This window comes from Drosophila mauritiana, chromosome 3L (assembly GCF_004382145.1).
Source record: "Drosophila mauritiana strain mau12 chromosome 3L, ASM438214v1, whole genome shotgun sequence".
Taxonomy (NCBI): Eukaryota; Metazoa; Arthropoda; class Insecta; order Diptera; family Drosophilidae; genus Drosophila; species Drosophila mauritiana.
In genome coordinates this window covers 11,593,575-11,619,455 of record NC_046669.1, presented here as the reverse complement: position 1 = coordinate 11,619,455, position 25,881 = coordinate 11,593,575, and the positions used below count along the sequence as shown (strand labels likewise).

At 46.0% G+C, this 25,881-nt stretch overlaps 9 protein-coding genes across 10 annotated transcripts; 5 read left to right on the top strand and 4 right to left on the bottom strand.

Annotated features, from left to right (window-relative positions):
- Position 1: 1 nt before the first annotated feature.
- Positions 2 to 1,150, bottom strand: LOC117139284 (endoglucanase). The gene is made up of 3 exons (XM_033301514.1): positions 1,146 to 1,150; positions 862 to 887; positions 2 to 794 (listed from the first exon to the last, which is right to left on the bottom strand). The coding sequence occupies exons 1-3, from the start codon at positions 1,148 to 1,150 to the stop codon at positions 34 to 36; spliced, it is 792 nt and encodes a 263-aa protein (XP_033157405.1). The 3' UTR covers positions 2 to 33.
- Positions 1,151 to 2,055: 905 nt separating this feature from the next.
- LOC117139136 (peritrophin-1) lies at positions 2,056 to 2,773 on the top strand. 2 transcript variants are annotated; one of them, XM_033301286.1, is made up of 2 exons: positions 2,056 to 2,106; positions 2,163 to 2,773. In XM_033301286.1, exons 1-2 carry the CDS (start codon positions 2,100 to 2,102, stop codon positions 2,690 to 2,692), a joined length of 537 nt encoding a protein of 178 aa, XP_033157177.1. In that variant the 5' UTR covers positions 2,056 to 2,099; the 3' UTR covers positions 2,693 to 2,773. The 2 variants fall into 2 exon arrangements, with proteins under 2 accessions (XP_033157177.1, XP_033157176.1); XM_033301285.1 differs by having other exon boundaries at positions 2,066 to 2,115.
- An 87-nt stretch (positions 2,774 to 2,860) lies between these two features.
- On the top strand, positions 2,861 to 7,896 carry LOC117139105 (mucin-5AC). The gene is made up of 2 exons (XM_033301238.1): positions 2,861 to 7,691; positions 7,753 to 7,896. Exon 1 carries the CDS (start codon positions 2,884 to 2,886, stop codon positions 7,687 to 7,689), a length of 4,806 nt encoding a protein of 1,601 aa, XP_033157129.1. The 5' UTR covers positions 2,861 to 2,883; the 3' UTR covers positions 7,690 to 7,691; positions 7,753 to 7,896.
- Positions 7,897 to 9,134: 1,238 nt separating this feature from the next.
- LOC117139103 (collagen alpha-2(IV) chain) lies at positions 9,135 to 16,650 on the top strand. The gene is made up of 9 exons (XM_033301237.1): positions 9,135 to 9,206; positions 9,990 to 10,128; positions 10,368 to 10,426; positions 10,489 to 10,592; positions 10,654 to 10,818; positions 10,881 to 14,468; positions 14,528 to 15,068; positions 15,133 to 15,258; positions 15,633 to 16,650. Exons 2-9 carry the CDS (start codon positions 10,054 to 10,056, stop codon positions 16,402 to 16,404), a joined length of 5,430 nt encoding a protein of 1,809 aa, XP_033157128.1. The 5' UTR covers positions 9,135 to 9,206; positions 9,990 to 10,053; the 3' UTR covers positions 16,405 to 16,650.
- A 50-nt stretch (positions 16,651 to 16,700) lies between these two features.
- Positions 16,701 to 17,090, bottom strand: LOC117139141. Its single transcript, XM_033301292.1, has one exon. It carries the CDS (start codon positions 17,073 to 17,075, stop codon positions 16,701 to 16,703), a length of 375 nt encoding a protein of 124 aa, XP_033157183.1. The 5' UTR covers positions 17,076 to 17,090.
- Positions 17,091 to 17,812: 722 nt separating this feature from the next.
- LOC117139140 lies at positions 17,813 to 18,662 on the top strand. Its single transcript, XM_033301291.1, has 2 exons — positions 17,813 to 17,890; positions 17,952 to 18,662. Exon 2 carries the CDS (start codon positions 18,012 to 18,014, stop codon positions 18,660 to 18,662), a length of 651 nt encoding a protein of 216 aa, XP_033157182.1. The 5' UTR covers positions 17,813 to 17,890; positions 17,952 to 18,011.
- A 91-nt stretch (positions 18,663 to 18,753) lies between these two features.
- On the bottom strand, positions 18,754 to 21,199 carry LOC117139283 (chitin-binding domain protein cbd-1). The gene is made up of 2 exons (XM_033301513.1): positions 21,193 to 21,199; positions 18,754 to 21,137 (listed from the first exon to the last, which is right to left on the bottom strand). Exons 1-2 carry the CDS (start codon positions 21,197 to 21,199, stop codon positions 18,754 to 18,756), a joined length of 2,391 nt encoding a protein of 796 aa, XP_033157404.1.
- Positions 21,200 to 22,123: 924 nt separating this feature from the next.
- Positions 22,124 to 23,105, top strand: LOC117139129 (chondroitin proteoglycan 2). The gene is made up of 2 exons (XM_033301279.1): positions 22,124 to 22,210; positions 22,266 to 23,105. The coding sequence occupies exons 1-2, from the start codon at positions 22,145 to 22,147 to the stop codon at positions 23,037 to 23,039; spliced, it is 840 nt and encodes a 279-aa protein (XP_033157170.1). The 5' UTR covers positions 22,124 to 22,144; the 3' UTR covers positions 23,040 to 23,105.
- Positions 23,106 to 23,267: 162 nt separating this feature from the next.
- Positions 23,268 to 25,801, bottom strand: LOC117139109 (fibrillin-1). The gene is made up of 2 exons (XM_033301246.1): positions 25,751 to 25,801; positions 23,268 to 25,692 (listed from the first exon to the last, which is right to left on the bottom strand). The coding sequence occupies exons 1-2, from the start codon at positions 25,776 to 25,778 to the stop codon at positions 23,312 to 23,314; spliced, it is 2,409 nt and encodes an 802-aa protein (XP_033157137.1). The 5' UTR covers positions 25,779 to 25,801; the 3' UTR covers positions 23,268 to 23,311.
- Positions 25,802 to 25,881: the final 80 nt, after the last annotated feature.

The following is a 25,881-nucleotide window of genomic DNA, read 5'->3' as shown; positions in this document are numbered from 1 at the left end:
TTATTTGTACTTTATGTACTTTACTTTATTTGCTTAGGCACAGGTCTTGTCGCAAGTCTGGTTAACCGAGTTCCAGTACAGATCACTTGGACAATCCTTGACGAATCCAATATCCCCATCGCAATGTATGTATAAATGGCAATCGTACGGATGCGGCAGGAATTGGACACCTTGATGAGCTCGACAGGAGGCGTTTGCATCCACGTTGGGAGTTGTCTCGGTGGTAGCACTTGTCGGACCTGATGGATCGCCCGAGGATTCCTCTGGCTCATGCGTGGGAATTGATGACTCTCCTGTGGGCTCTGCAGTGGAATCCGAAGTACCTTCAGTGGTGGTTTCTCCCCCCGGTATCTCAGTCTCTTCAGTTGGTTCTTTACTCGGCTGATCTGTTGGACTGTCAGTGGGTTGATCTGAGGGATTAGACGTTTCTCCAGTGGGCTGTCCTGTGGGATCCGATGGATTTTCAGTGGATTCTTTGGTTGGCTCCGATGGTTCGTTGGTGGGATTTCCCGTGGGATCCAATGGATTTTCAGTTGGTTCCGATGGATTTTCAGTAGATGTGATGTTCGAGGGCGGTTCAGTTGGTACTTCTGTGGGCTTAGCAGTGGGCTTCCATGGTTCATCGGTCGAATCAGATGGATCCTCCGATGAGTCATCTGTGGGATCCCAGGGATCATCAGTGGGATCGTCAGGATCCTCAGGGGGCTTTGGCGAAGCAGTTGGCTTGACACATTGTCTGGCACTAAGAGCAGTTGCCAAAAGCATAAGCTGCAAGGACATCAACATCCAGACCACTGAAAGCCAAAACCGTTTGTCTTTAATATTAAAAAAATAATATTTATATTCTTTTCAGGTACTTACACTTCATTGCAGCGACGATCGGTGATCTACAAACCAAAACCAATGAATAACTTGCAGTAGGCGGTGCATTTATAGCATTCCGAGCTGCATCTCATTCAGCCTTTAATTAGCATACAACAAGTCACTAAAGTGTTCTCATTATCACTATCTTGGCCAAACATGATAAGACTGAAATAACTTGATTGATAATGAATGTGAACTATTCATTAAAGAAAATAAAATTGGTTAATATCGTAAAATCCACAAAATCGAATTTAAATGTTTTTTAATTCAGTTATGAATACTCCATTTTCTATTGTTACAATATACATGGTAATGCGTAACCCTTGAACTTCCGGTTATCAAGAACAAGTAATTGACTTTTCAATTATTCGCGATAAGATAATGGAGGCAAAAAAAAAAGGTAAGTCACAGAATCGAGAAGACTCATAAATGGATGTTGAAATTGTAAATATATTTCTTATTGCTTTTAATTTCCGAGGATTTTTTATATTTTGTATATCTTTATAATATATATGTATTATTCCGTACAGATTTTAATTAATAAATTGATTGTCATGTGATTCTTATCGTTAAAGATCGAATGGAAGGAAATCATATTAAAGTAAATCGTGTAAGTCAACTTGATAATTTAAAGCACAACTTTATAAAATCTAATATATAATTGTAAAAATAAAATACAGTAAGCTTTTTGCGAATCGCAGTTTATTTGTTTCCGGATGCACTTGAAGTATCTAGGACAGAAGTATTATATTCCCAGAACACTTAATGTACACGCGTTAGTAGTTAAGTATGGTCAATACTGATAAAGCGTACTAATTAAGAATCGACACGTAAAGACCAAGGAATCGACAAGTAAATACTTAGCAATATTAACATTAACAAATTTATTGATGAACATTTTATGGTATCCTTCTAATTGTGAACAGTAAGGTAAAGTTTTGTCTGCCTTGTTGAAAAAACATTTATTTTAAAATATGTATGTATTCACTTTATTGAGGTGCAATGAGAAAATTCGTTTCGATCCACTTTTTATAGAAAATTGAACGGCAATAAATTTATCAAAAGATGTGAAGTTGATTTAGTATGACTTATGACTGTCAATACACGTGTAAATGAAGCAGATTCCACAGATAACCAAGAGGCGATTAGTTCAGTATAAAGTTGAGGAATATGCTATATAAGCACAGTACCCTAGTTGAAAGTTCTATTCTGTCGGAAAGTGTAATTTTTAAAACATGAAAGGTAGTTCAGGTAGTGTTACACAATGAACTGAAAACCAATATCGTAGTTTTCTTAAGGTTTTCAGATTATCGGATTACTTGGATTGTTTGCACTCCTTGTAAGTGGATCGACCTCGTCTGGAGAAGATACCACCATCGATCTAACAACAGATGAATCTACCACTGTGGAGGATAGCACGGAGGTTCCAGCCACAACACTACCACCTCCAGTCCTGTGTGCTGACGAAGATCTGTTTCTCCCAGCACCCGACTGCAGAGAGTATTATCAATGCCTGTACGGTGAGGGAATTTTGAAGATATGTCCGGACGGCCTCTATTGGGATCGGGAGCTGAATGTGTGCTCCTGGGAGTCACAGCATTGTGCTGATGACAAGAACGAGACCACTACACCATCGACCTTGAATTGCGCATCCGGGCTACCATTTTTGCCCTATATACCGGACTGCACTAAATTTATCCAGTGTGTCTACAACATTGGCTTTAAACTGAGCTGCCCGAGTGGTTTGAATTGGAACCAACCTCTTCAATCGTGTGACTATACCTGCGATAATGCGATTGAGTTCTCTGGTGCCCACCAGGTGCAATAACCGCCAACTTGACGAGGTAGTATTTTGTAACACCCAAAAATGTACATTAATACTAATCAAAATAAAGAAATAGCAATACAACGTAATTGTTTTTCACCAGACGGCATACAATTGAGTTCCTCTTGAAGATAACGGACTTCGCGAAAAAGATCAGATAAGATGGTGAATGAGCTTCGATTGGGGTTATAAATATGAATGCACAAAGCACAGGTATCATTTCACCAAATGCTTCTGTGCAACTCGAACGTAAGGCGGTAGTGATGAAGAATAAAAAGTTTAATTTTAATCAATTTGTAATATGTGTTGCAGTGACTGTAGTGCTTACAAAAATAGTGCACGTAAAATCAGAACATCAACAGTCATTACAAAAGCAAAGTAATCACTACGACAGTGGTACTAAGTTTATAAAAGCTCGGACAAGTGAAAAAGTTAACCACATCCATTTAAACAAAAACGATGACACGGCATCAAAGCTGAATATTGGAGCACCATACTACTATCACAGAAACATAACGAATCCAACAAAAACCAAATCGCCACCGGTTGAAGTAGAAAGCGCTAGAAAAGATAGTTCCGGAATCGAAACTAAGACAGAAGATTTAACACCGATTCCTGAGGAATCTACCACTGTCGCCCAGGACACAACTAATGATCATGAAGGGAGCACCACGAGTGAAGACGACACAACTGTTACAATCGAGACGACTACCGAAAAACGTCAGGATGATACTACGGTAGAAGATTCAACACCGATTCCTGAGGAGTCTACCACTGTCGCCCAGGACACAACTAATGATCCTGAAGGGAGCACCACGAGTGAAGACGACACAACTGTTACAATCGAGACGACTACCGAAAAACCTGAGGGTGATACTACGGTAGAAGATTCAACACCTATTCCTGAGGAATCTACCACTGTCCCCCAGGATACAACTAATGATCCTGAAGGGAGCACCACGAGTGAAGACGACACAACTGTTACAATCGAGACGACTACCGAAAAACGTCAGGATGATACTACGGTAGAAGATTCAACACCGATTCCTGAGGAGTCTACCACTGTCCCCCAGGACACAACTAATGTTCCTGAAGGGAGCACCACAAGTGAAGACGACACAACTGTTACAATCGAGACGACTACCGAAAAACGTCAGGATGATACTACGGTAGAAGATTCAACACCGATTCCTGAGGAGTCTACCACTGTCGCCCAGGACACAACTAATGATCCTGAAGGGAGCACCACGAGTGAAGACGACACAACTGTTACAATAGAGACGACTACCGAAAAACCTGAGGATGATACTACGGTAGAAGATTCAACACCGATTCCTGAGGAATCTACCACTGTCCCCCAGGACACAACTAATGTTCCTGAAGGGAGCACCACAAGTGAAGACGACACAACTGTTACAATCGAGACGACTACCGAAAAACGTCAGGATGATACTACGGTAGAAGATTCAACACCGATTCCTGAGGAGTCTACCACTGTCCCCCAGGACACAACTAATGTTCCTGAAGGGAGCACCACAAGTGAAGACGACACAACTGTTACAATCGAGACGACTACCGAAAAACGTCAGGATGATACTACGGTAGAAGATTCAACACCGATTCCTGAGGAGTCTACCACTGTCGCCCAGGACACAACTAATGATCCTGAAGGGAGCACCACGAGTGAAGACGACACAACTGTTACAATCGAGACGACCACCGAAAATCCTGAGGATGATACTACGGTAGAAGATTCAACACCGATTCCTGAGGAGTCTACCACTGTCCCCCAGGACACAACTAATGATCCTGAAGGGAGCACCACGAGTGAAGACGACACAACTGTTACAATCGAGACGACCACCGAAAATCCTGAGGGTGATACTACGGTGGAAGATTCAACGTCGATTCCTGAGGAATCTACAACTGTCGCCCAGGACACAACTAATGATCCTGAAGGGAGCACCACGAGTGAAGACTACACAACTGTTACAATAGAGACGACTACCGAAAAACCTGAGGATGATACTACGGTAGAAGATTCAACACCGATTCCTGAGGAATCTACCACTGTCCCCCAGGACACAACTAATGTTCCTGAAGGGAGCACCACAAGTGAAGACGACACAACTGTTACAATCGAGACGACTACCGAAAAACGTCAGGATGATACTACGGTAGAAGATTCAACACCGATTCCTGAGGAGTCTACCACTGTCGCCCAGGACACATCTAATGATCCTGAAGGGAGCACCACAAGTGAAGACGACACAACTGTTACAATCGAGACGACTACCGAAAAACGTCAGGATGATACTACGGTAGAAGATTCAACACCGATTCCTGAGGAGTCTACCACTGTCGCCCAGGACACAACTAATGATCCTGAAGGGAGCACCACGAGTGAAGACGACACAACTGTTACAATCGAGACGACCACCGAAAATCCTGAGGGTGATACTACGGTGGAAGATTCAACGTCGATTCCTGAGGAATCTACAACTGTCGCCCAGGACACAACTAATGATCCTGAAGGGAGCACCACGAGTGAAGACGACACAACTGTTACAATCGAGACGACTACCGAAAAACCTGAGGATGATACTACGGTAGAAGATTCAACACCGATTCCTGAGGAATCTACCACTGTCCCCCAGGACACAACTAATGTTCCTGAAGGGAGCACCACAAGTGAAGACGACACAACTGTTACAATCGAGACGACTACCGAAAAACGTCAGGATGATACTACGGTAGAAGATTCAACACCGATTCCTGAGGAGTCTACCACTGTCGCCCAGGACACATCTAATGATCCTGAAGGGAGCACCACGAGTGAAGACGACACAACTGTTACAATCGAGACGACCACCGAAAATCCTGAGGGTGATACTACGGTGGAAGATTCAACGTCGATTCCTGAGGAATCTACAACTGTCGCCCAGGACACAACTAATGATCCTGAAGGGAGCACCACGTGTGAAGACGACACAACTGTTACAATAGAGACGACTACCGAAAAACGTCAGGATGATACTACGGTAGAAGATTCAACACCGATTCCTGAGGAGTCTACCACTGTCGCCCAGGACACAACTAATGATCCTGAAGGGAGCACCACGAGTGAAGACGACACAACTGTTACAATCGAGACGACCACCGAAAATCCTGAGGGTGATACTACGGTGGAAGATTCAACGTCGATTCCTGAGGAATCTACAACTGTCGCCCAGGACACAACTAATGATCCTGAAGGGAGCACCACGAGTGAAGACGACACAACTGTTACAATCGAGACGACTACCGAAAAACCTGAGGATGATACTACGGTAGAAGATTCAACACCGATTCCTGAGGAGTCTACCACTGTCCCCCAGGATACAACTAACGATCCTGAAGGGAGCACCACGAGTGAAGACGACACAACTGTTACAATCGAGACGACTACCGAAAAACGTCAGGATGATACTACGGTGGAAGATTCAACGTCGATTCCTGAGGAATCTACAACTGTCGCCCAGGACACAACGAATGATCCTGAAGGGAGCACCACGAGTGAAGACGACACAACTGTTACAATCGAGACGACTACCGAAAAACCTGAGGATGATACTACGGTAGAAGATTCAACACCGATTCCTGAGAAATCTACCACTGTCCCCCAGGACACAACTAATGATCCTGAAGGGAGCACCACGAGTGAAGACGACACAACTGTTACAATCGAGGCGACTACCGAAAAACCTGAGGATGATACTACGGTAGAAGATTCAACACCGATTCCTGAGGAATCTACCACTGTCCCCCAGAACACAACTAATGATCCTGAAGGGAGCACCACGAGTGAAGACGACACAACTGTTACAATAGAGACGACTACCGAAAAACCTGAGGATGATACTACAGTAGAAGATTCAACACCGATTCCTGAGGAATCTACCACTGTCCCCCAGGACACAACTAATGATCCTGAAGGGAGCACCACGAGTGAAGACGACACAACTGTTACAATAGAGACGACTACCGAAAAACCTGAGGATGATACTACAGTAGAAGATTCAACACCGATTCCTGAGGAATCTACCACTGTCCCCCAGGACACAACTAATCATCCTGAAGGGAGCACCACGAGTGAAGACGACACAACTGTTACAATCGAGACGACCACCGAAAAACCTGAGGATGATACTACTACACCGATTCCTGACACATCTACTACTATAACCCAGGACACAACAACAGACGAAAGTAGCACGGTTGTGAGTACGACGAATATTCCCAAGGAGAGCACAACGTTAGACGATTCTACCCTATCACCTGGGGAAAACAGTACTGCAGGACAAGTTTCCACAAGTTCCACGCCAGTATACGATACTACGAGTAGTCCAATTCCATCTTCCTCAAGATCTACAACCTTAGAACCCTCATCAAGTTCATCCCCTGACACCACAACTTCAAGTTTACCACCATTTTCTTGTAGTACCGGGTATCAATATTTACCCCACCCAACAAATTGTCACAAATATATTCACTGCAGCAACGGAAATGAACTAATTATGGAGTGCCCAGCTAATCTTTATTGGGACTATCACAAATTTTTTTGCAGTGGAGACTCAGGTGTTTGCTACAACGACGATGAAAATGCCAATCCAGAGGAGAAGGTTTGCGGACCTGGAGTGGATTTCCTTGCACATCCAACGGACTGCACCATGTATTTGCAGTGTAGTAATGGCGTGGCATTGGAGCGCAAGTGTCCAGATCCGCTGTATTGGAACCCGGAGATAAAGTCATGTGATTGGTCCAATAAATACTGCACAAATCTTCGGGCGAGTCAATCGATTTCTTGCGCAGCGGGCATGAATTTTGACGTTTTTCAAAGCGATTGCTCCCAATACGTCAAGTGTTTTGGCTCGAGAGGTGTTGTAATGAGCTGTAATTCAGGACTTTACTGGAATCCCGTTAGTCAAGCCTGCGAAAAGTCCAGGCGGTTCTGCACATAAAAGTAAGCCCAATTAAACTAGACAAAGTATCAATAAATAACATGCAGATACTTTATCTTTCAGATGCGGTGAAAAGGCATTCTTCATTGGACCCTCCAAACACCTAAGAAATTAATTAAAAATAGGTCGAATTATAACAAATTTATTTATACTGTGAAAATTACCAATCGATTAAATAAAGTTAGCAAAATTATTAATATAATGAAACAGAACTCAATGTTAAATTCCTATTGTTGTATATAAAAAGAACACATTCAATCGCATTTTTATTTCACTGGTGTTTTTTGAGATGATCTAAATAGATATTTTTGGATGCATGCAAATTTATTTCAATAGACGGAGGCAATTTGGTAATGAAGTACCCTATTGTTATAGAAACAAAAGGTATTCTCAAATTCATCTGAAGGTGTTAAAAAAATTGGTCTCAATATAAATTCTTATTACGATGCAATACAAATTTCATAGCACTTTGTTCCCATTAAAATTGGAAAACAAGTTTAAAGATAATTTTAAGTGCAATTGCATCTAGTAAAATAAGTAATGGGTACGCTATAGCCGGCTTATTTGCTTTGCACAGTTCCTAGGCCTTTTTCGTAGATCTTATCAATCTAGGTTTCAATTAAAAATATTACTAGCCTTGAAACACACCCCATACAGACGATGGGTATTTAAAAATTGAAAATTTAATGCTTCAGTTCAATTTAACACATGGTTTCATAGAAGCTCTTGGCAGATAAGGGTATAAAGCCGAACTCAACATTGAATGGGGGCTGGCTCTATATATAGATATGACGATGTGTAGTCTAACCAGAAAGCGAAAGCAAATAATTAGTCTCAAAGGTTATCTGATTAAATTACTTCCGCCAATTTTTGATTTGTAGAAGTAAATAAGTGGCTTGGGAAATCGAGAGTCCAATCGATAAAGCCTTCGCCAGATGCAAAGAGAGCACATACAAGTCAAGTGAATGGGTGTGGGCAGGGACACACACTTGAAATGTATCCAAGAGATACACAATTGCGTATCTTTATATGCTAATAAATGCCAGTACATTTCCCTAAAATGGGTCAAAAGAGTCCCCCATCCGTTGGCATAGACTACGATGTTGTAATGCCCATAGAAACTCATTTGTCGAGGGGGACGTCAGCGCCTCCCCTTCCATCGGCAGGCCAAGCCAGCCAGACCAAGTGATCGATTGACACGATCAAAGCGCTGATACGTAATGGAATAGACACTCGACTGAATAGCACTGGCGACGAGCTCCCAGCTCGGGCTCCAAGTGCCCTGATCCGCCTCACAGATACCAGCGCTCTGCGCTGGTGTGGATCCTACATAAATATTCATGCTGGCCAAATGCAAATGTATTGGAAATTGCTCGCCTTCAATGAATTTGAGTTCTGCTCAAGCTCTAGAGTTTTGATGCTCGTACAGCCCAGCGTTATTCGCAATCCAGCAGTTGTCGCGATCGGAAGCAAATCGGAAAATCTCCCTTGGATTCCCAGAACACGCAGCCGAAAAAGTATGTGCCCAGGATGTGTGCTCTCGCAGCAAGGACATGGAGCAAAAATAGCTCTCAAAGACAAGGGACTAGTGAAGAAATAAGATAACAAAACATCCTATTAATTGTGCACAACTTGTATAAGTACTTTTACTTGTGTAACATCGAAATGTGAATCTATACTTATGAAAAAATATTCAGTGAAATTGAAATCAAGCCAAAATACAGGACTTATATCATTAGTAAATGGTCTAAAAGAACAAGAAGTGTGTAAATTATAATGTGTGCAAAATAAGAATCTTGTATAAATTGAATCAAATTCACAACACCTAAAAACAATTATGTGAAGATTACATTTTCCTCCACAATATATTAAATATTTCTATATTCAAGTACATATATGGTACATATTCTGTAACAATTTAAATTCGACAGGATAATCACACAATTATCCTTTCGAAGTGTAAAGTGACTTGCTTGTATTTTTTGACATATAAAACTCAAAATAAAGATGTAAAAAGCCAGAGATATCAAAAAGGATATATGCATGATTTCAGTTTACAAATTCAAAAACTAAAATTCGAAACTAACATTAGCGATTACATCACTCGCAAGACTGAAACATATAACTCAAGATCGATTGCCTTTTTTTTTGGCATCTAACAGCACAGCGTGCGTGCTCATTTCAAAGAAAAGTGATAACCCCTGAAAGTGACGGACCAGAATTATAGAGAAGGAGTATAAACTAATAATAACACGCATCTATATGCTGTATTGATAATACAATTCAATTTCATCTTACAGTTTGCTGGTTGTGTTGCCGCGACGTCGACGCCTTTCAATTGGATTCAGGGCTTAATTTATTGAAATGTTGCCCTTTCGCTTGGGCCTGCTGCTACTTGGCGCCGTGCTGTTCGTGGCAAGCGCAAATGGAGCTGCCATCGTAAGTTTCCGAATCGTTAATGAATCTCGCCGAGAATTGTTGCTTCTGTGCCTTTGAATGGAACTAGAGTAGTGTAATGTAAATGAACTCGGTTCGAAAAGTAGGCGATAAGACATAATTTGACCAAGGTCAGTTCTTACAAGCAGCATCTAATCGGGCACACTAGCTGAGACCCTTTCGAATGAATATAGATTAGACTGACATTAGCATTGAATTTAAATCGATGTATTAACTTTCAGGAAAATGAGGCTTCTGGTCTGAACGACTTGCAGCGGGAGAAGAGAAGCGGCAGAGGCTAGTAAGTAGTTAACAACTAGTTTGGGCCAGCTGGGCTTACATCCATTCCACGTTTATCCGCAGTTCGAGGGGACAAACCCAGTCTCAGTACTTAAACTTCGGTAAGCCTGAGGAGGATGGAAAGGCCGAGGCAGAGGCCACCGAAAATGGATCTCGCTCCACTGTCTGTGAGTACGGCTTAGATGAGTTCCATTAGCACTTTTCCATTGACCTCTTGACCTCTTTCAGCTGGCACCCATGGAATGGGTCAGGCTCAGAGCCAGTTCTCATCAGGGGACTGCAATGGATGTTCTGGCTACCAAACGGACTACCCTTCTTCAGGCAGAATTGTCGATGCTAGTGGATCCGGAGGCATCGGTAGACCCGATTCCATTATAAGCTTACCCGGAGGTGGTACGTCGTATCTATTCGAAATGTATACAGTTGATATTTCAATCTGCCAATTATTAATACAGGAATCGGTGGAGCGCGCCCTGGATATGGAACTCAATCCGGTGTTGGGGGGCCAGCAGAAAGGCAACCGGGCTATACAGGAATTGGAGGGCAAGCTGGAAGCGTATCCGGACAGCCGGGATCAGAAAGTCAGTTGGGAGGTAATCAACCAGCAGGCGGAGTCAGTCAACCTGGAGTGCAAGGTCAACCTGGTGTTGGTGGACAGACAGGAACCGGTCAAATTGTATACGGAAGCCAGCCTGGATTAGGAGGTCAGACCGCTGCCGGGCAACCTGGTTATGGTGCTCTTCCTGGAGTTGGCGGCCAGACCGGAGCTGGACAACCCGGATACGGAAGCCAACCTGGTATTGGCGGACAGACTGGAGCCGGACAGCCCGGTTATGGAAGCCAACCTGGAGTTGGCGCTCAGGGCCAACCTGGAGTTGGAGCTCAGACCGGAGCCGGACAACCCGGATACGGTGCCCAACCTGGTATTGGCGGACAGACTGGAGCCGGACAGCCCGGATACGGAAGCCAACCTGGTATTGGTGGACAGACTGGAGCCGGACAGCCCGGATACGGAAGCCAACCTGGAGTTGGAGGACAGACTGGAGCCGGACAGCCCGGATACGGAAGCCAACCTGGTATTGGTGGACAGACTGTAGCCGGACAGCCCGGATATGGAAGCCAACCTGGAGTTGGCGCTCAGACCGGAGCCGGACAACCCGGATACGGAAGCCAGCCTGGTATTGGTGGACAGACTGGAGCCGGACAGCCCGGATACGGAAGCCAACCTGGAGTTGGCGGACAGACTGGAGCCGGACAGCCCGGATATGGAAGCCAGCCTGGAGTTGGAGCTCAGACTGGAGCCGGACAGCCCGGATATGGAAGCCAGCCTGGAGTTGGGGCTCAGACTGGAGCCGGACAACCCGGATACGGAAGCCAGCCTGGTATTGGTGGACAGACTGGAGTCGGACAGCCCGGATACGGAAGCCAACCTGGAGTTGGCGGACAGACTGGAGCCGGACAGCCCGGATATGGAAGCCAACCTGGAGTTGGGGCTCAGACTGGAGGCGGACAACCCGGATACGGAAGCCAACCTGGTATTGGTGGACAGACTGGAGTCGGACAGCCCGGATACGGAAGCCAACCTGGGATTGGCGGACAGACTGGAGCCGGACAGCCCGGATATGGAAGCCAGCCTGGAGTTGGAGCTCAGACTGGAGCCGGACAGCCCGGATATGGAAGCCAGCCTGGAGTTGGGGCTCAGACTGGAGCCGGACAACCCGGATACGGAAGCCAGCCTGGTATTGGCGGACAGACCGGTGGCGGACAACCTGGATACGGAAGCCAACCTGGTATTGGCGGACAGACTGGAGCTGGACTGCCGGGATATGGAAGCCAACCTGGAATTGGCGCTCAGACCGGAGCCGGACAACCCGGATACGGAAGCCAACCTGGTATTGGTGGACAGACTGGAGCCGGACAGCCCGGATACGGAAGCCAACCTGGAGTTGGCGGACAGACTGGAGCCGGACAGCCCGGATATGGTAGCCAACCTGGTATTGGCTCTCAGACCGGAGCTGGACAACCCGGCGGTACCCAACCTGGAATTGGCGGACAGACTGGAGCCGGATATGGAAGCCAACCTGGAGTTGGAGCTCAGACCGGGGTCAGTGGAGGGCAACCTGGTTACGGAGGCGGACATACAGGTCAACCCGGGTACCTAAGCCAACCAGGGGTTGCAGGATCGCCTGGATACGGAAATCAGCCAGGAACTGGTGTGCAAACAGGTCCCAGTGTAGTGTTACCAGGTTACGGAGGTCAACAACCCGGATATGGAACCCAGCCTGGAATTGGAGGACAGACCGGAGCCGGACAACCTGGATACGGAGTACAACCTGGTGTTGGTGGACAGACTGGAGCCGGACAACCTGGATATGGAGCACAACCTGGTGTTGGTGGACAGACTGGAGCCGGACAACCGATTGGAGGGAAATTTGGATACGCAACTCAACCAGGAATTGGCGGTCAGACCGGAGCCGGACAACCGGGATACAGTAGTCAGCCTGGAAGTGGCGGACAACCAGGAGCCGCACAACCTGGATATTGGGCTCAACCTGGAATTAGCGGACCATCCGGATACGGAAGTCAACCTGGAATTGGCGATCAGACCGGTGTCGGACAACCCGGATACGGTAGACAAACTGGAATTACCGGACAGACGGGAGCCGGACAGCCAGGATACGGCGGCCAGCCTGGAATTAGTGGACAGGCCGGAGGTGGACAGCCAGGATACGGAGGACAGGCTGCAATAAGCGGATTCCCTGGGTATGGCTCTCAGCCAGGAATTGGAGCACTAACCGCTGTCCCTGGTGGACATTACGGATACGAAACTCAGCCTGGAGTTGGTGGACAGACCGGAACCAACCAACCCGGGTACGGTGGTCAACCTGGTATTGGCGGACAGACTGGGGCCGGACAGCCCGGATACGGAAGCCAACCTGCTATTGGCGGACAGACTGGAGCCGGCCAACCGGGATATGGATTTATAGCTCAGCCTGGTATTGGAGGGCAAACTGGAACCAGTGGAAGGCAACCCGGTTACGGAACCCAACCAGGAATTGGTGGACAGACTGGAGCTGGACAACCCGGATACGGAAGCCAACCTGGTGCTGGCGGACAGACTGGAGCCGTACTGCCCGGATATGGAAGCCAACCTGGAGTTGGCGGACAGACCGGAGCCGGACAGCCCGGATACGGAAGCCAGCCTGGCGGACAGACTGGAGGAGGACAGCCCGGATATGGAAACCAACATGGAGTTGGCGGACAGACCGCAGCCGGACAACCCGGATACGGTGCCCAACCAGGTTTTGGAGGACAATCCGGATACGGAAACCAACCTGGTATTGGCAGACATATTGGAGCCGGACAGCCCGGATATGGAAGCCAACCTGGTGTTGGCGGACAGACTGGAGCCGGACAGCCCGGATATGGAAGCCAACCTGGTGTTGGCGGACAGACTGGAGCCGGACAACAAGGATACGGTGTCATACCAGGTTTTGGAGGACAACCCGGAGCCGTACAACCCGGATACGGGAGCCAACCTGGAATTGGCGGAAAGACCGCCGCTGGAAAGCCCGGATACGGTGGTCAACCTGGAATTGGTGGATCGCCTGGGTATGGAACACAGCCAGGAACTGGAGGTCAAGCAGGAATTAGCGGTGGCCAACCCGGGTACGGAACTCAACCTGGAGTTAGTGGACAAACCGGAGCCGGGCAACCCGGATACGGAAGCTTACCTGGAACAGGTGGTCAGGCCACGGCTGGCCAACCCGGATACGGAACCGGATCTCAACCCGGAATTGGCGGACAGACAGTAGGTGGACAAGGTGGTTACGGTAGCCAACCCGGAATCGGTGGAGCGCCAGTTTATGGAACACAGCCAGGAGGTGGCGGCCAAACTGGAGTTATTGGAGGGCAGCCCGGACAGATCGGAGACAGAGTAGGACAACCAGGATACGGAACTCAGACAGGACAAATTGGGGCACCAGGTCGATATACAGATGGAAGTCAAACTGTACCTGGTGCTGTTGGCACCGGTGGAGTTGGTAAGTAGCTATCAAGGCAGCGGAATCTAAGACAATGTTTTTAATTGTTCGTTTTCTAGGTGCTGGCGGTACCAGCGGAGCTGACGATGCCTTCTCCCAAGCCGAGTCCTCAATTGGCGACGGACAAGCCTCGGCAAGTGCTCAGGGCAAGAAGAATGGAGGCACGGCCAAGACTCAGGTGTCGGGAACTTACAGCTCCGGCGGAACCTTTAGCGCCAGTGCAATGACGTCCGATGCTGATCGTGCGGCCAGTGCCCAGGTTACCGGAAATGCTGATGGAGCCGTAAGTCAGTCGCAGGGATCAGGAGGTCCTGCCCAGTCGCAGGCCCAGGTACAGGTGGCCAAGGACGGCGGCACCAAGGCCTCGTCGCAGAGCGGCGGCATCATCCAACAGAGCCAGAGCGAAGTGCACGCCAATGACAAGGGCGGCCTGGCGGACGCCCAGTCGAGCGGACCCGGACAAACCTCCTCCCAGGCCCAGATCGGCTTCCGACCTGGCCAGGAGGCCAATCCGCCAGCAGCTAATGGTGGCGGCCAGGCATCGTCCTCATCTGGCACTCACTCTAGTCAGAGTAGCTCGCAGATTCACGGAACATCCAGGTAATAGAGCTAGAGAATTATTGGTTATAGACTTTAGTCATTCATTGTCGGTTTTGTATTTCAGCTTTGGTGTTTCTTACCATGGTGCTGCACAATCCGCGTCGGGAACCAAGGAGCAGGTGGCTACTTACAGGGAAGCCAACAGGGAACTCTTCAACACCATCAGTCAGTTTGGCAACAACGGGAATGCGTAAGTAGTCGGAAAAGTCAAGAAAGAAAGAAAAACATGTTTTGGGGTATTTCAAAAGGGATAAACTATGATCCTGTGGTTTTCAAATTGGCAAAAAATGTTCAAAATTGATTTTGAAAAGTTACACGCTCTAGCTCAATCAATTTATTGTGATTTTATAACTGCCATGCCATAATAGAATTCCTTATTCATTATTTGTATGTATTCATTTTTGTATACATTTCGAGGTTACTTAAGTTGGATACTTAAACAAATAAATCCTTAAAAACTTCTAATTACTTTTGCTTACTTACTATTCAAATGGGAAGTGCGTGCTTCTGTAATATTTATACGATTGTATTTGATTTCCTTTTCTTTAACTTTTTAACTTGCAGTGTTACTGATCGCGCTGATGCTGTCTACAGTGGCCCCGCGCTTACCGATGAGTCCGACAGAGTGCCAGAGGCGCAACTGAAGTCCACCAAGCCCAAGGAGGAAGCGGAGCAGGTAGTGAGCAAGCCAGACCAGCCGGAGGCCGTTCAGTACGATGATGAAGATGAGGCCGAACCTGATGAATACGATGATGATGAGTACTACAACGAGAAGCCAGTGAAGCTAGAGGAAACCCCAAAGTCGGCCAGCATAGTGGCGCCAACCGAAGCAACACCTAAGCCCAAGACCTACGACCAGTCGTCACCCACGCAAAGCCAACAGACAGTCGTGGTGCCGGTGCCGGGTGAAAAATATCAGGTGGTGCAAAAGCAGAACGGTAAGGCCACCATCAATGCTGAGCCCTCGACCACCGAGGCCATACCACCGGGATTCCGAGGAACCGTGAATGTGGAAAAGAAGTTCCACACCAAGGCCCTGGAGCTGCACGCTCCCAAGGGAGTGGAGATCACACCCGACACCAGCGACGAGGGTCCAGTCCGGGGTGACAAGCCCCTGCGGCGTGCTCCTGATAGCTACGTGACCGTCACCAAGTCAGTGACCGGCAGCATGGACAACACAAAGAACCCACCGCAGGAGAACAAGAACTTCCAGTCCACCTATTACACCAAGTCCTCGACCTGCGGCTACTTCACCTTCTCCTGCAACATTGTCTACGGCGCCAATGGAAGGAGCAAGATCTGCCGTCCCAAGGCGCCCACCAATGGAAAATGCTAGGGATAGCCTAATACACATCCCAACCCACCCATATTATAGTAGATCAGTTCCAAAGGGGCTCAATTTTAGAACAGCTCAACCAACTGCCATCTACAAACCACCCAGTTGTATTTTGATGCAGCTTGCTCTTGAGCACTTAAGTGTTTTTTCGCATATAATTAAACGGTTTCACTGCCAATTCTTGAATATTTCGTACGATTTGCAACTGTAATTAATATTTAATAACAAAACACAATATGAAAAAGAGACTTGTTTCGATATCTTAATTCCGGAACTGCTTGTGTTTCAGAAACCCTCTAAACACACATCTTATCGCATGTAAGGAGCTTGGAGTTCCAATAGAGATAATGCGGGCAGCACATTACGAAGGGCAGGTAATCACATCGAATGAACTTGGTGCAATCCGCTGGGTAGGGTATTAGCTGGTTGAGCTTATTCTCGCATAGTTTCGAAAGATCGGAATTTTCTGGATCTGTAATCGGTGGAGGATTGGGATTGGAGTAGTTCCAATTCGGTATCGGATCTAGGGAGGAACAGCCAACCGGAGTCTGCGAATCGCATTGTAGCAGCTGTGAGTTCCAATAATATTCCGGAGGACAGTCAAGCAATCGGGTCTCGTAGTACCGATGGCAGTCATTGGGAAACGGCCATCTCTGCACAGTTTGGGCCATGCAAAATCCATAGAACACAGCACAAAGTAAAACAGTCAGTGGTATCTGGTTTGGCACTGATAAAAGTTAAAATGTAGTAATGTTACTAAAATATTAAAGCTTGTACTTTTCTCTCTGCCTCGCGAAGATTTCTCAGTCTGATACCGATCCGATGTGTCTGGGTTTTTATATAACATTGCTAAGTAAATACAAGTTATTGACAAATTGATACTATGCCTTCAGGAGAATTTTATTTATTAGCTTTTATATCATAGCTGTCCTTGAAAAGATAAGCTTGTCCGGTCAAGTGGAAGGTGAAATAACCCGTAAGATCAGTACTAACTGTTGCTCACCAAATTCAAGAACCTACATATATAAGTAATTGGTAGTACTCTAAATTGGAAAATGATTAATTTGGATAAAACCAAATGTCTGTTGATTTTACATTATTCGGGAATGGTAATTTAGAAGATCAGAACCTGGACAGTAAGAATTCCATATGTACACATAGCATATCTAGGGGAAATATTTTTAAGATTTGACTTTCATTGTTTACGCAAACGGATGTTCGATAAATAAGTGTTGAGCACTTCAACTTGATAAAGATATTTAGCTTTTTGCTGGTATAAAAGGCCGAGTTTTTCCAAGTTGTAGCATCCACTTTCTTGGAGCCCTCTCATCAAACAACATCAAAAGTAACAAGAGGCATTCAATCTTGAACCCTTAAGGTTAAGTTAATTTTGTTTTTTGCAGTGCGGCAAGGATCTGTTCTTATCTGCCTAGGATTGTTTGCTTTCATTGCAATTGTCGATTGCCAGGAAAACAATAATCTCGTGGTAAGTGTGATGACCGGTTAAAAAGTATAATGTCTAGGAAAATCGTTTTTTATATTTATAGTCCATACTAACCGACCACTCTATACAATGCCCACCGTTTGACGATCCCAACCATAATGTGATGTTGCCATATCCCAACGACTGTCGCAAGTATTACGTATGCCATAAAGGACGAGCCTATGAGCAACAGTGTCCTGTGAATTTGTTCTGGAGCCAGCTGACCTACCGTTGTGACTACAAGGAGTACTCCAACTGCAACTCGGATATTCCAAGTACCAACCATGATGTTGAGGTCATATTCACTGCATATCCCGGAGATTGCAGGCGATTCTACGAGACACGTATCCTTCGCTGTGAGCAAAACCTCCAGTGGAGTTCAGTATACCAGAGATGCGTTGCCCCACAATATGGATTGTCAGATTGTCAGAGCTATCCTGTGACCTTGCCACCCGAAGTTCCCTTCACCCCATTGCCCACGTATCCAGCCGTTCCAACCGTTCCCGCAACCGTGACACCTTATGATGCCATGCCCACCGCTGGTACTCCACCGCCTGTAACTCCTATGGAATCATTGCCTCTGCCAATTGATGTCCAATCGTTGTGCAATAACAGTCCTCCCAATGCGTACATTCCTTATCCGGGCAGTTGCAAGAAGTTTATACATTGCGGACCAACAGCAACCATTCTTTCATGCTCAAACTCCTTGAATTGGAATCCTGCCCAGCGTGCGTGCACCACTTCCAGCAATGGGTGCCAGTCTTCTTTTAATTGAAACCAGATATTTACCCAATCAAACAGAAGACATGAAGATACAAAATTTTAATAATTACTTTTACAAAAGCATACAATAAAAGAAATTGTGATTACAATTCTGTAACGAAACTTGCGATCGCATTTAAGGACTGCCATAAAGAAAAGCCCAAATTATCTGATTTGAATTTCGGTGAAGTGTGCAAAGCACTAGGATTGCAGCCAGCCATGTGAGGATCCGTACAGGTAAGAATCGTGGGATTGAATTCTTCTCCCTCCGGGCACGCATAGCCCACCGGAATGGGGTCTTCACAAGCAATGTACTTGCTACAGTTCCCGGGATAGGGTACCAGTGATCCCTCGGGCTTATCCGCACAAATTCCATTCGGTGAAGGCTTCTCGGTGGTTGTTGTGGTGGTAGGAATAGTTACGGGTGGGATTGTTGTAGCTGGAATAGAACAGTTTGCAAACCAAGGAGCCATACACCTTTCCAAGGCGGCACTAAATTCCTGACCCTCGCGACAGTCATAAACGATTGGATCGGGTTGAATGCATTGTATAAACTTGGAGCAGTCATCCGGATAGGGAACTAGTTTTCCCTCAGGAGCTCCATCACACGGATCTGGCTGTGAGTCTGGAGTCGTTGGTGTTATTACCGTGGTTGGACCTTCTGTGCTATCTGTAACTGTCGGGGATGTAGTTTGGATTTCACGACATGCTTCGGGTGAAACATCAAAACCACATTTCCCAGTCCACGGATCGAAATATTCCTCATTGCCACATATACCCATCATAAAGGAATTCTCGTCTGTGCAATAAATATACCATTGGCAATTTTCCCTGTAAGGCAAATTTAGGCCAGTGCTATTGGAACAAATGTGAGTATCAGGGCTAGGAGTTGTATGTCCCGGCGATGATGTTGTGGTCTCTCCATTGGAACAATCGCTAGATTCCCACTCTACGCATCTCTGCAGAGCCTCGTTGAAAAACAAGCTCTCTGGACAGTAAAATGCAATGGGAACAGGACTAGCACACAGTATGTATTTCTTGCATACCTCGGGATACGTGGCATAGTAACCATCACTCTTTCCAGAACAAATGTCCAAGATATCCGGAGGATTGGTAGTTGTTTCCTCGGTACTTGCTGTAGGCAACGTCGGCCATGTGGGCGATGGTGTTGTGAGCGGAGAGGTGGCTTGACTTGTGGGGGTGGAGGATGCGGTGGTAACTCCAGATTCCTTACACGCTGTCGGAGACACATCGGGGCCACAATTTCCAGTTTGCGGATCGAACCAGGAGTTATAAATGCAATTCGCAATGGTGGACTCTCCGTTTCCCATGCAGAGAATATATTGCTGACAATTTGTGACGAGTGGATATGATGTTCCAAGTTCTTGATCGGCACAAGGATCCTTCGGTGCTTGTGTTGTTGCAGCAGTCGTGGTGGTTTCGAAGGATTCAAGACAAGCGGTGGGTGATACATTTGGACCACAATCTCCAGTCTTTGGATCGAACCATGCGTTCGATGGGCATTTTGCAGTCGTTGATTCACCATTGTTCAGGCAGAGAAGGTACGACTGGCAGTCGGATTTTATGGGAAAGCTGGCACCCAGTTGTTGATCTGCACATGGATTACCAGCATTATCTTCTGGCGATGTTTGGGCTGCAGTTGTTGATGTTGAAGTAGCAATAGTTGGTGTCGAGGTTGGAGCGTTTTCTCGGCAAGCATCTGGGTCAATATCGGGACCGCAATTGCCGCTGATCGGGTTAAACCAATTGTCAACCGGGCAAGGTAAAATTGTGTAGGAATTGTTGCCCCAGCAATAGTAGTATTGCTGACAGCTTTCAGGGTCCGGAAAGAATGTTCCTTGCTCTTGATCCTCGCACTTCGTGAAGGACTCCTCAGCAGGCGTTGTGGTATCCAACGGTCCCGGAGTAGTACGGTCACCATAGCACAGCACATTATCCTTATCATCACAAATATTCAAATCCGGATTGAAAAGCATCTCACTAGGACACCGATAAACTTTACTTTGGTCATTCACGCACAAGTAGAACTCATTACAATTTTCAGCGGAGGGCAGCAAAGTGTTGTTTCTTATGCCCAAACAAGGATTTTCCGGTGGTGATTCTGTGGGTGAAGGTGTTGGATATGGCAATGGTTCGCAGTCGACGGCTCCTGGTGTATCGCAGATTTGCAGAGGACTGTTGAAAAGTTTTCCGTCGGGACAGTACTCCAAATCGGCACATGAATCATAACACGTTATATATGCGCTGCAGTTGTAAGGATATTCATAAAATCCATTCGATAAGGATTCACAGTACGTAGAATTTGCTTGCGAAGATTCTACGCACTCATGTGAGTTGCGTTTCGAAAAAGATAATATGACATTTTGGTTGACATCATTCCATCCAACACCATACGATCCTTGGATTGAAAGGATTTCCACGCCAGGTGTTCCCAATAGCCAAAGAATAAACGGGACAACCACACACACTGTAAAAATAATTTGTTTAATTTTTTGTTGGACAGAGAACTGTATTTTACTCACCTTTCATTGTGTGTGCTAAGTGATTAAAAACTTTACTATTACTATTAAGACTTTACTTTTCTACGAATGATCACGGAAAACTTTTAAGTTTAAAAGTTAAATATATTTTCTTAGCGGTTAAGTTTGTGTGTCGATCTTCCAAAGTCTTGGAATTAACTGAAATGGGATCACATTTTTGGCACTTTCAACAATAACATTTTTCCGCTGATAATGACTAATAGTACAGATAACATTCTATTGGTCAAGGAAGTAGGCAATAGCTTATTAATAATGTCCGATGATAAAGATCTTCTCACTTTTGTTTTCGTTATAATTAATTTCGGTGAGATATGACAACAATTAAGTTCCCCGAAAAGTGTAAGCCTTCCAATCTCTATATTCAACAGATAGGAACCCAATGTTTTACATTCTTATGAAGAACGTGGTTTTTAGTTCGTCAATTGTTACCTACTTTTAGGCTTCATTAGATAATGGTAATCAGAAGATAATGATAATAATGTATATTGAAGAAATCTTTTTAGGTAAATTGGCCTAGTTTACCTGCTAAAGAAGACAGGTAAAAAAGTTGCAACTAGATAGATCTAAAGTGGTCGATTGGATTTCTTAGAAATAAGATACCTTTCATTCACTAAAGTATGAAAGATTTTGTGATAGAACAGTCGACCCAAAACAAAAATGGTCTTGAACCTGGGCACACGTTCATATGTAGGAATGCCACTTTTGATCATACGTTACATATGTTTTGTATGAACTCTTATCAATTCTCAGTAAGAAAAATGATAAAGATAGTACTCATATTCGAGTTCCTTTATCATATGAACAGTACAATCAGATTCCAGCATTTTACATACTAGCAAATCATGCAAATTACCCATTAATGCTAGTCTATAAAAACTCAGTTCAATGAATGGAAAGTTTCAGTTCAAAAAAACACTCGATAGCATCACACAAAATGAAGCTATTTGGACTGCTCTGCGTAATGTTAGTACTTCAAGAAAGTACTCTGGCTGTTTTACAAGTATGTTGGAAAACACCATTAAAAGTATGAGAAATAAGAATGTTCACTTTCACAGAACGGATTTGCATTCAAGACGTCCTTATGCGAGGGTAAAAATGGTGGACTCCTGCCCATGTTTGGATCCTGTAAAGGATATTACGTGTGTGCTGATGGAAACGCTGTGACCGGAACTTGTGAAAAGAATACATTGTTCAATCCCTTAACGTTGCACTGCGATGATCCTGACAATGTCGATTGCATTTTCGATGGCAAGGACAATGTTAATGACGACACGTCGAGTTCTGAAAGTGATGAAGACGATGATGAGGAAATGGCCCAAACTGATCCTCCCGTTACTGTCAGGCCGACGAAAAAGCCGCGTCCTACAATCCTTGACAAAATGTGTGCTGGCAAGAAGGATGGAGTGATGCTTACAAAGAACGGGTCCTGCCAGGATTATTACGTCTGCAAATCTAAAAAACCCCATCTACGCTCTTGTCCTGGCAAACAACATTTTAGTCCAACGCGTCGCATTTGCATGAAGGCCTCAGAAGCCAAGTGTTCGGTTGGATCCCAGGAAAATAAAGAATCGAATGGTCTTGCCATCACGGGAGGAGTGTGTTCAGATGAGAAGGAAAACTCCCTTGTTGCTCATCGCAGCGATTGTGGCAAGTTTATGCTGTGCAGCAACATGATGTTTTTGGTAATGGACTGCCCAACTGGCCTGCATTTCAATATAGCCACATCACGATGCGATTATCCCAAGATTGCAAAATGCCAGACGAAGCTAAATGAAAGCAAATCCAAGTCTAAGAAACCTGTGCGCAAGTCGAAAAAACGTCGATTCTAACTATATTTTTTTAAGACCCCAATAAAGTGCTTGAATTATAATAATTCTTAGTAGTTCAAAGCTTAAACAGAGAAAACTAGCCTCATCATATAGTACTACGAAGGGGTATATCCTCTATGGTTAAGTAATGTCAACGATAAGGTATGCCAAATTAAATCAACGTTGACTTATAGATATGGCATTATCTGCTTAATATGAGTAGTTTTTATCTATAGGAAAACGTAAATCTTTTCGTTTAATACTCTGCTTTAAATATTGTTTATTGAAACCACTTAGCACTTAACATTATCGGGCCAATCGCAGGATTTGACCTGCGAATTGTACAAAAGTCCAGAGGAGCAAGTGAAGTTCACCTCACACTCGCACTGGCAGACTACGTAATTGGAACTACAAGATCCGCTGGCATCGGCGAACATGGTACCATCCCGCTGGCCAACGCATCGTCCGTGGCTCTCGCAATAAGTTCCCGAGGGTCCGGCATTCGGACCACTCGGCGGTGCAGATCCATCGTCGCATTTAACATTTTCAGGATAATCGCACTGCTCTATTAATGAATTGTATTGCAGGTTGTTGGAGCACCGCTGCTCATATTTGTTACCATTTACGCACTGGTAGAAGGCGGAGCAATTTTTCTCCACGGGCCAGATGGAATTGTTGGGCACATCGCAGCAGTCGGGATCGCAGGTTTTGGGAATGCACACATTCTGTGTGTCGACCTCACATTCATTCAGTGTGGCATTGAAGAACTGCGTAGCGGAGCACTTCCTGGCCACAAAGTTTCCGTTTATGCACTGCAGGTATCCGGCGCAGTCCGCAGGATTCACCTTAACCTCATTCTCAGTACACGTCGTTCCATTTCCGTTGCACTGACCATCATCCACTTCGCAGATCTCTGTCTGGTTGTTCCAGTAGTAACCACTGTCGCAGGACTTGGTCACATACTTGCCGCCGGAACAGATCTCATACATGGTACAGTCGGGCAAGGGTTTTGTAGATCCCTCGTTACAGTTGACGCATATTCCCTCGTCGTCTGGTACACAAGACTCCAAGGTGACATTGAAGTAAGCTCCGTCGGCGCACTGCTTGCTCACCCAGTTACCGTTCGAGCAAGCCAAGTAGCCTGCGCAGTTGGTGGGGTCCACCTTAAGTTCGCCATCAGTGCACGTCGTTCCATTTCCGTTGCACTGACCATCATCCACTTCGCAGATCTCTGTCTGGTTGTTCCAGTAGTAACCACTGTTGCAGGACTTGGTCACATACTTTCCGCCGGAACAGATCTCATACATGGTACAGTCGGGCAAGGGTTTTGTAGATCCCTCGTTACAGTTGACGCATATTCCCTCGTCGTCTGGTACACAAGACTCCAAGGTGACATTGAAGTAAGCTCCGTCGGCGCACTGCTTGCTCACCCAGTTACCGTTCGAGCAAGCCAAGTAGCCTGCGCAGTTGGTGGGGTCCACCTTAAGTTCACCATCAGTGCATGTCGTTCCATTTCCGTTGCACTGACCATCATCCACTTCGCAGATCTCTGTCTGGTTGTTCCAGTAGTAACCACTGTTGCAGGACTTGGTCACATACTTTCCGCCGGAACAGATCTCATACATGGTACAGTCGGGCAAGGGTTTTGTAGATCCCTCGTTACAGTTGACGCATATTCCCTCGTCGTCTGGTACACAAGACTCCAAGGTGACATTGAAGTAAGCTCCGTCGGCGCACTGCTTGCTCACCCAGTTACCGTTCGAGCAAGCCAAGTAGCCTGCGCAGTTGGTGGGGTCCACCTTAAGTTCGCCATCAGTGCACGTCGTTCCATTTCCGTTGCACTGACCATCATCCACTTCGCAGACCTCTGTCTGGTTGTTCCAGTAGTAACCACTGTTGCAGGACTTGGTCACATACTTTCCGCCGGAACAGATCTCATACATGGTACAGTCGGGCAAGGGTTTTGTAGATCCCTCGTTACAGTTGACGCATATTCCCTCGTCGTCTGGTACACAAGACTCCAAGGTGACATTGAAGTAAGCTCCGTCGGCGCACTGCTTGCTCACCCAGTTACCGTTCGAGCAAGCCAAGTAGCCTGCGCAGTTGGTGGGGTCCACCTTAAGTTCGCCATCAGTGCATGTCGTTCCATTTCCGTTGCACTGACCATCATCCACTTCGCACTCCTTGTTTAATGCATTCCAGTAATATCCGGCGGCACAAGATTGAGACACGTACTTTCCGTTGACGCATATCTGGAACTTGGAGCAATCGTTGAGATCGGCCTTTTTGCTGCCCTCGGTGCAGCTTATGCACACGCCGCAGGTATCTTCAACGCACCGATTCAGGGTCGAATTGAAGTAGTCGCCATCCGGACAGGTCAGGATCACTTCGTTTCCGTTTACGCACTCTAAATAGCCGGCACAGTCATCCGGATTCGGCGTAATTTCGCCATCCACACAGGATGGAGGCCTACATTGGCCATCATCCACGACACAGATTTCTATCTCCGAATTCCAATAGGATCCGCTTGCACACGACTTGGATACAAATTCGCCGTGACAGCAAATCAGATACTTGGTACAATCATCCGGATCCACTTTTGTGTCGCCCTCCGAGCAGCACACAGCACTTGACGATCCCACGAAGAGGGAAATTATTAGGCACAGGGCCACTCCTGGGTAAAAACCGCGGATCAACAATCATCCTCACAATTATCATTGCTCCGTCCTTACCATAGTGTTTAGTTCTGGATTGGGCCATCTTTGCACTCCGCGTATCGAACGCTCACTGATGAATCTTCGCTCGATATCGCCTTTTATATTTACCGGCAATTAAAATAATTGAATGTCTCTTCCTGCATGTG